At 38.9% G+C, this 10,000-nt stretch overlaps 1 protein-coding gene across 2 annotated transcripts in view; it reads right to left on the reverse strand.

Annotated features, from left to right (window-relative positions):
- The window catches only part of LOC145249765 (centrosomal protein of 112 kDa-like), a 777,157-nt gene that overhangs the window by 362,920 nt on the left and 404,237 nt on the right, over positions 1-10,000 (reverse strand). For both annotated transcript variants that reach the window (XM_080111687.1, XM_080111688.1), the window contains one exon: positions 3,106-3,263. In XM_080111687.1, the coding sequence (XP_079967813.1) occupies positions 3,106-3,263 (158 nt within the window). The remainder of the gene's footprint in view (positions 1-3,105; positions 3,264-10,000) is intronic.

The following is a 10,000-nucleotide window of genomic DNA, read 5'->3' on the forward strand; positions in this document are numbered from 1 at the left end:
TCATCCCCTCCTTTCGATTGACTAGCCTTAATTTAAACTTACGTCATTTCCGGTTTGGTGGTGCAAAGACGTCACGTTTTTCCCCATTCTTTTCCTCCATCGCGGTACGGGTTCGAGCCTGCCTTCCTACTACCACTTTTTTGTTTTTGCTCTATACACACCTACAAAAACCTGGGCAACGCCAGGCTGAAATGCTAGTATATATATATATATATATATATATATATATATATATATATATATATATATATATATATATATGCATATAAACACACACATATACAGACATGTATATATATACACACATATACAGACATGCATATATACACACATATAGACATGCATATATACAGATATGCATATATATAGACACACCTGCATATACACACACACACACATATATTATATGAAAACGCATTAAAGCTAAAGGAGGATATATTGTGCATAATGTTATGACTTATTTGTGCAAAATCGACAACTCAACATATTCAAATATCATTCTACGAAAAAGCATTGCCTAAATACCAAGAGAGGAAACATTGTTCCTTTTCATTAATGTGATGCCCCCATTTTGGGAGCATCTATATTTCGAAAACATAGAGTACTGCCAATATTATTAACTAAGTTTTGCAAGTGTGATTAATGCAAATATTAAATAACTCTAATGTTAGTTACTAGCGTATAACATTTTGTCTTAGATTTGCTTATCAAATACAATCGATGACATTTTCCATCTTTTGTTTTTAAATAGTAATAAATTGGATATCCAATACAAACAGAGTAAAAACGAGACAAAAATTGCTATCATCATCATCATCATCATCATCATCATCATCATCATCATTTTTGGTTTAACGTCTCTTTTACATGCTGTCACGTATTGGACTAAAACATAAGTAAGCTTATTTCGAATTGTAGTCATTTTATTTTGGTTTTAAATCTATATAATTAAATATTTCAAAGCATATAGTATTAATTCTCAACTCAATGTTGCTAAGAAAATGTAACATTACACAACACACACATCTATACTTCTATAATTTAAAAAACAAAATTTGCGTGTGTGTATTGATATCCATATTAAAAACCCTTTTTTCAATATTATTTAAAAAAACAAAACTTTGTTATATATGGGTTGTGGAACTGCATTAATCTGCAACAGATCTAGCAAATTTGCATTTTCTTTAAAACATTTATTTTAATTAATTCCCTATTAGATTTTTCTGTTTTCTTATGGGATGATCATCTTCAGTTAAGTATTACGTGATATTCTCCATTATTTATACGCGTAATATTTGCGTAAAAGACTATAGTAAACACAAAACTCTTTCTATATATATTTATGTATGCATATATATATATTTGTTTAAAAAAAGTTTGCCTAAAAAACTTGTCAGTTTTTGGTCTACGGACATGAAACTTAATATATAGGGTATTAAAACTCATGCGAAACTTTATATTTGTGTTTTAGCAGGGGAAAATCGGCACAAAAGTGTGAAAATTAAAAAATGGAATTTGCCTGGTGAAGGTTGAATGATGGCATTACGTATATGCATGGGTAATGTAATAGCTATTGGTTCATGTTTTAATTTTTAGCCTTACAGCAAACATGTCTTCAAAGCTCAGACATTAATGTCAAAGGAAAAAATAAATTGTAAGCTAAACATTTTGATTTCGATTCTTAGTGGTAGCACAAGTAATTTTTTTTAAAAACTTTTGAAATCATTACTATATCTTGGATCCAATATGATCTATAATATAAAAGCAAAAATGTGTATTTATGTTTGTGTGTATTTTTTTTGTATGTCCACCAAAAGCTTTTTCAGGAGGGGGGGGGTGTAGAGGGGTCACTAAATCTTACAACTTTTTATATACTTTCTAGATTATAATATGTCCGATTTATGAAACGAGGTCATCTGAATCTTTTATTATGTTACAAAATTCGCGCTGTGATTTCATTTTCTCTACTACTATGGTGTGATGTTTGACCTAGAAAACCACATGTTCATTTAACCAACTGCTTTTTTAAGTGTTTAATTTCACTTTCATTCACTTCTCTGCCCGCATAGCGTCGTGGTAAGTTGTCAGGTTATTTGCCTCAGGGCTTCGGGTTCCGTCCTACCAAATTGTTTTTTTTTTCTTTTACACCTGAGCAACGCCGGGCACCCCCACTAGTCTATATATATAAAAGGCAAAATGTGTGTTAGTGTGTGTGTGCATTTTTTGTGTATGTCCAGCAAAGACTTGGGGGGGGCGCTTGGGTGAGGGTCACTGTTTCTTAGAACTTTTTATATACTCCCTAGATTGTAATATCTCCAATTCATGAAACGACATATGTGTGTCTTTAATTTGGATGACTTTTACATGCTATTTTCGCGATTTTTTTTAAATCTCTGCATATTTGTTTGGCTTTTCCGTATATAAGCGAAACTGAATCCGTAGAAAAGGCAATGCCCTGGCACTTGTGTGGGGACGTCCAGAAAACAATGAACCTTGATCAATGCAGCCAAAACCCATTATATCAGAAATTGCTATTCATTTGGACACTCCCCTTTTTATGGGGAGCTGGTTTTCCCCAACATCTTGGGAAAACTGGCTTACAGTCAAAGTTAAGTCGCGTGATGTTTGACCTCCTTAAATTCACACACCTGTCACTTAACTTTTTAATCGTTAAATTAAAACGCTTTTCAGTTCCTTTCCCGTCGTGGCCGAGCGATAAAATATCAGGTTTTTTCACACTTTCTTTTCCACCTTGACCTCAAGGCTTCGGGTTCGAGCCTACCTACCTACCATATATATATATATATATATATATATATATATATATATATATATTTAAATATTAAAAATATGTATTTATTAAAAATTATTAATCTCGAATATGTTGAGCACTTTAAATTGAAATTTAGCTATATTACGAAGTTCTCTCTTTTTAAAATACAAGACATATTTCTCTCACATTTCAAAAGTGTGACCATCTTGACGGCCTTACTTAAATTATTTCTATAACTTTCCTGACAGCCATCTTGAAAAAACAAAACTTTTCTTTTAGTAAAACTTGGAATGATCTTTGGCGTGTAAAAAGCATCAAAAGTTTGAACTTACCTTTTCTCATGGTTGGTTGCGAAAGTAGTTGCACTTGAATGTTTACAATGGCAGTTGTTTCGGTGTTGCCGGCTGTCAGCTGTACAAGCTGCAGTGCTGGAACTGTCAGAGTTAAGAATGAGTTCGCTTGTCACCCAGTCGGGCACTTTAATTGAAGACTGTCAAGGAAAAAGAATGAAAAGGGGGACAAATATTAAACACAAGTTGCTTTTTCTTAATACAAAGAAAAAAACACTTATTTCTATATGAAAATCTTTGAATATATACGCATTACATGAAATGGGGAAAAAGCCAAAAGAATGCCAAACACAACAACAATAAATAATAACTAAACTTGTATATTGCTGCCGTGATTAACAATATTTCCATCTTACAAATGCCCGGCGCAAACATAGACACCACTATATTGTTATACCACCTTTTTTCTCTTTTTTAACTGAAAAGTACTTATTTACCTAATCTGATTAATGTAGTATCAGATGTATCTGGTCACGGGGGGGAGGGGTTCTATCTGCAACACTTTTGTAGGAGTTTGAGACATATTTCGAAAATTTGACTGCCAAGAGGTCAAAGTTTACAGAGTTGACCTTTGCAGACTCTACCAAACTTCTCCGCCAATTTTGTGTCTAAACATTTGAAATTTTAGATGTATGTTACCTGGACATGCGTCAAACTTCTTTATATATATATATATATATATATATATATATATATATATATATATATATATATATATATATATATATAAGAGAAAGAAAATTAAAACTGTAAGTTGAACTTTACAATCAAAATTTATTGTTCGACTGAATACTCCAAAAAACAATGTATTTCTCTTATAAAAAGCTCTACTCTCTATTGCGTATTGAGCTTTTTTTAAATCGATTGGGTTTAACTTTTCTATATATAAATAATGTTATTTATATTAGTTTGAAGTTTACCATAGCGTATATCAGGTAAACACTACATCCCTTTGTTTTCATTAATATATATATATATATATATATATATATATATATATATATATATATATATATATGCACATAAAGTTATGAACAGTACATAGGGCCCGAACAAAGCCGGGCTCAACTGCTAGTTAATAATAAATAAAACAATATAGCAAAGTTACGGTGACACGAGATAGACACATACGCATGTCTTATAAGGTAATTATTATGAATAATATGTGATGATGATAGAAGATTGTAGAAAATTAATTACTAAGAGTGAAATTGAAATGACAACAATAAAAAGAAAAAGTGTTGATAACATTTCAAAGAGTTTCTTATAAAGGAAATACGGAAATTGCGAGTGATTAACGAGATAAAATATTAATATGGTTAGATTCTTCATTTGTGTGTATGTCTGAATATACATACATATATATATATATATTTGTGTGTATATATACATATATATATATTTGTGTGTGTATGTATATATATATATATATATTTATATTAATATGGTTAGATTCTTCTTTTGTGTGTGTGTATGTGTGTGTATTAATATGGTTAGATTCTTCATTTGTGTGTATATATACATATATATATATGTCTGAATATACATACATATATATATATTTGTGTGTATATATACATATATATATATTTGTGTGTGTATGTGTATATATATATATATTTATATTAATATGGTTAGATTCTTCATTTGTGTGTATGTCTGAATATACATATATATATATATATATATATATTTGTGTGTATATATACATATATATATATTTGTGTGTGTATGTGTATATATATATATTTATATTAATATGGTTAGATTCTTCATTTGTGTGTGTGTGTGTGTGTGTATTAATATGGTTAGATTCTTTCATGCGTGTGTGTATATATATATGTGTGTGTGTGTGTGTGTGTGTATATATATATATATTAACATGGTTAGATTCTTTCATGCGTGTGTGTATGCGTGCATGTATATATATATATATATATATATATATATATATATATATATATATATACACACACTTTGAAAAAGAGTTAAAAACATATTTAATCTGAAAAGGAAACACTTGATAAGTGGATAGTCCCTAATCAGCGGAGTTTCGAAGAAATACTTTCCTTCTCATCAGAGAGTAAGAATTAGCAAAATGCGGGATCGGATTTTGCATACAGAAGTATTTGATCAAACAACAAGTAAGTCAAAGATCTTACTTGAAAACAAAAAAAAGTGAAGCAGAGGGAATATGGTGAAGAAAAAGGTGATTTCATGTGAATGGATAGTCTGGTGGAAGGTAAAATCAAAAAATATAAATCCAAGAAAGTTAATTGAATTTCCATTTGCACAAGTAAAATCCAAGGAAATCATGTAATTGGAAGATGGTCCAAAATAATCCAAATGGCCGAAATCCATGGAATAATTCACAAATATGTACAAGGAAAAGGGGAAAAATTCCAATAATATTAATAAAAGAAAAATAAGATATGCGTTTGACACGGCTGCCGAGACATATATATATATATATATATATATATATATATATACATACATACATAGGCCCTTAACGTCGAGGACGACGATTGGCAAGGCGCTTCAGTCTTCTACAGTTCAGGAAGTCTGTGTATTGCTGGCAGGATCTTTTGGCACCAGATCTTATAGCAGCTTGCCACTTTGCTCGGTTGCCGGCAGAGGTTTCCCAAGTGTTGTGAGGGATGCCGAAGACCTGGAGGTCACGTTTCAGGACATCCTTGTAGCGGAGGCGTGGCCTGCCAGCACAGCGAGGGGCATCAGCTATCTCTCCAAAGAGAAGTGCTTTTGGTAGCCGGCTGTCGTCCATGCGGCAGGTGTGGCCAGCCCAACGTAAGCGACGGATGCGCAGCACTGTGTACATGTCAGTACTCTTGGTCGTGGAGAGGATAGCTGTGTTTGGTACATGATCCTTCCATGTGAATCCAAGAATTGTGCGCAGGCATCGGAAGTGGAAGGCGTTCAGACGGTGTTCGTGTCGGCGGTAGGTGCACCAAGTCTCACTGCCATACAGGAGAGTGCTGAGGATGCAGGCCTCGTAAACCTTGATCTTTAGGTGTAGCGAGAGGGACTTGTTCTTCCAGACTCTCTCACTAAGCCTGCCGAAAGTTGATGATGCCTTTCCAATGCGGGAGTCCAGTTCACAATCAAGACTGTTGGTGTTATCAACTGTAGAACCCAAGTAAGTGAACTTGGTGACGTTTGACAGTACATGATTGTTTACGGTTATTATGGGTGAAAGCCCAGCAGGCTGGGCAAAGACCACCGTCTTGCCTAGGCTGATTTTGAGACCAAACTCCTCGCAGGCAGAAGCAAAGGAGGAGCACATTGCCTGAAGCTCAACCTCCGAGTTGGCGATGAAGGCAGCATCATCAGCGTACAGGAGTTCACGGATCTGTACGCGGTTAACCATAGTTTTTGAGCGTAGCCTGGCCAGGTTGAATAGGCCTCCAGTACTGCGAGTGTGAAGGAGCACTCCAGTTGGGTTTGGGAAGGCTCGGCGCAGAACAGCTGAGAAATATATTCCGAACAGAGTAGGAGCTAACACGCAGCCTTGCTTGACACCACAAGAGATGGGGAACTCTTTAGAACGAGAGCCCTCAAACTGTACTGTAGCCTTCATCTGATCGTGAAATTCTTGTATGGTTTTCAGGAGTTTGGGAGGGCAGCCCAGTAGACGGAGGACTAGAAATAGCCCTGATCTGCTAACATAATCAAAGGCCTTCGTCAAGTCAACGAAAACTGCATAGAGAGGACGGCCTTGCTCAATGCATTTCTCCTGGATCTGACGAACAGAAAAGATCATGTCAGTGGTAGAGCGGCCAGGTCGAAAGCCACATTGACTCTCAGGAAGAATTCTGTTGGCAATAATCTGGAGACGTGGCAGGACTAAGCGGGCATAGATCTTTCCAGGCTGGGAAAGTAGAGATATGCCACGGTAGTTGTTGCAGTCGCAGCGAAACCCTTTGTTCTTATACAGGGTAACTATGTTGGCGTTACGAAGTTCATCGGGAATAGTACCTTCATTCCAGCAGATTGAGAAGAGATGATGGAGTTCCTCAGTTAGTGAGTCACCACCGCATCTGAAGATTTCTGAAGGTAGCCCATCCACGCCGGGGGCTTTGTTGTTCCTCAGTAGCTTGATGGTCTTGTGTACTTCATCGATGGTGATGTCGTAATCTAGCTCATGGAGGACTGGTAGTTGGGGAACAGCAGCTATTATAGCAGCCTCACTAGCTGCTACAGGTTGAGCATACAGTGAGCTGTAGTGCTCCACCCAACGGTCAAGCTGATCATCAGGATTGGTGAGTAGTTCTCCGGTCAGAGATCGCAAAGGAGATGATTTCTTCACAGGAGGACCTAGAGCCTCTTTCAGAGCTTGGTACATGCCACCAGTGTTGCCGGTGGCAGAGCAGTCTTCAGCACGCTTGGAGATGTCACTCCAATAGTTGTGTTTAGCCTCTCGAGTTAGGCGCTGCACTTTTGAGCGGCTCTGCTTCCAGAGGCTAGTAGCTTGAGGAGAGGGGTCCTGCATCACAGCCAGTCTTGCCGCTCGCTTTTCTGCTAGTGCTTGATGGAGTGTGTCCGCGTGGTGTCTGAACCAGTCCGGCTGCTTTACTGTACGTCTACCAAAACTGGAGAGTGCGCAAACTCCAACAGTGTCACGAATCCGCAGCCAGGCAGAGGCAGCATCCTGAGGGGGTGCAGACTGGACAAAGGTGGATTGTATTGAAGCTTGAAAATGTTGGCATTTCTCCTTGGACTTAGTAGCAAGAACATTGAGCGTTGAAAGTGGTTTTGAGCAAGACAGGTGGATTTTCTTTGGCTTTAGTTTAAGCTTACAGCGCACAAGTGAGTGGTCTGTGTCACAGTCCGCAGAGTGCATTGTCCTGCAGTGGATGATATCCTGGAGGTGCTTCTTTTGAGTGATCACATGGTCCAGCTGGTGCCAGCGCTTAGAGCGTGGGTGTTGCCATGTCATCTTCGACCACGGTGAGCCCTTAAAGAAGGTTGATGGGATGCACAGCCTGTGTGTAGCACAGAGTTCCAGAAGACGCTGTCCATTTTCATTCATAGAGCCCACTCCGTGAGGACCCAGGACATCAGGCCAGGCATTGGTGTTACTGCCTACTCGAGCGTTGAGATCACCCAGGATGATTATGCGGTGACCGCGGTCGATTTTGGAGAGGGTCTCACTCAGCTGGAGATAGAAAGCATCTTTCTGGTCATCCGGCGAGGTGAGGGTTGGGGCGTAGGCAGACAATAGGGACACTGGACCAGAGGTGGTGTGTAGCTGTAGTGACATTAATCTGGGAGAGATGGCGACGGGAGTTTCGACAAAGCTGAGCAGCTTGTTGCAGATGGCAAAACCCACTCCATGTTTTGGTCTCTCCAAGTCAGGGTAGCCAGTCCAGTAAAATGTGAAGTTAGCTTCACGTATGGAGCCATTTCCAGTGAGCCATGTCTCGCCTAGTGCTGAGACATCCACCCCCAACCGGAGTAATTCCAGGTCGATAACAGCAGACTTCCGAGGATGAAAACTGTCAAGAGAGGAAGTCACCCCAAGGGAGCGGACATTCCAGCAGGCCAGGTGTAGTGGGGAGGCAGTAGCAGGATGTCGACCGGGGCGCGCCTGCCTAGAACGCGGGCCCTGCCGAGCAACGACAGCACCCCCGACTGCAGGGGGCTCCCGAATTGCCAGTCGCTGAGAATTTATTCTTGACATATCCATAGTAGTTGCCTGAAACGTCAAGCGCCGGGGCAGGGAAGTAGTGGATGAGTGCATGCCCAGAACAGAACATCCACCTCTGGACCCAACATTGCGGACCCCAGCGGAGCACAGGAGTGCGACAGCTGGAGCAGTGGTAGGTTGCCCCGCAGTACCCGCTAACTGGGTGTTGATCCCTGACCGTTGATCGTTCTTGATTCATCCGCTCAGTGATCCGCCATGGGAGACCGGTGGTTGAAAAATATATCAGCTGCGCTCATACCATGACTGCCAACTCCTGCTGCCGAGATGACATTTTGCTATTTGACCACATAGCTGGGGTCTGGATTGGTGTAAGCCAGGGCGTGTCCTCACGCCGGAGGGCCATGCACTCAACACCTCTGGGGCTCCAGACTACTCCGAGATCCCACATACACTTAGCCTGGGGCCGCAAGGTACCCAGTTAAACCGTGATGTACCACGAGGAGGTGGCATGCGAGTCTTGACCAGTGAGACGCTCTAACCACCAGTGGGCAGGGCTTACTAAACTGCCTCCCCTTCACTCTTGCGAGTATAGGTGGCGGTTACAGCTGGAAGCAAGAGGAGCAAAGCACCTGAAAGCCAAGCAGCTAAGCACTCTACACATTCACTAAGCTACAACACTACACGCTCAAAGGCCCTGTGTGCAACACACCACATCACATTTATATATATATATATATATATATATATATATATATGTATATATATATATGCGGAATAATCACGTTGGCACACGTTAAGCAACGTTGAGCCTTGCTAGTACCAGATGGGTGACCATTTGGGAATTTTAAGCACTGTATGTGCTTTCCGCTTATCTCTGCATTGTTTCTAGTCGTTCTGGACCCCCACTTTCCACTGGTTTAACAACAACGACTCAGGAAAGGTGTGGTTGAAAATTGCGCAACTTTTGGCACAAAATTCCACGCACCGGCACTCTTAGAGTGGGTATCCATAGTCTCTCAAGACTGAAGGAAGTTACAATATATATATATATATGTAAATTTCTGAATTAAATGTTTAGAATTCAGCTTTTTTTTCATAACCTTGTAGGTTGTAGTATTGGTAATCTTAAGTGGGAGGAGTTTAAAATCTATCCTAAAAAAAGAAGGTTTCTTTTTAAAGATTTTCAAGTGGTCTTAAATTTGTAATCAG

The sequence above is a fragment of the Euprymna scolopes genome, chromosome 28 (genome assembly GCF_053919585.1).
Source record: "Euprymna scolopes isolate OS-2025 chromosome 28, ASM5391958v1, whole genome shotgun sequence".
NCBI classification, from domain to species: Eukaryota; Metazoa; Mollusca; class Cephalopoda; order Sepiida; family Sepiolidae; genus Euprymna; species Euprymna scolopes.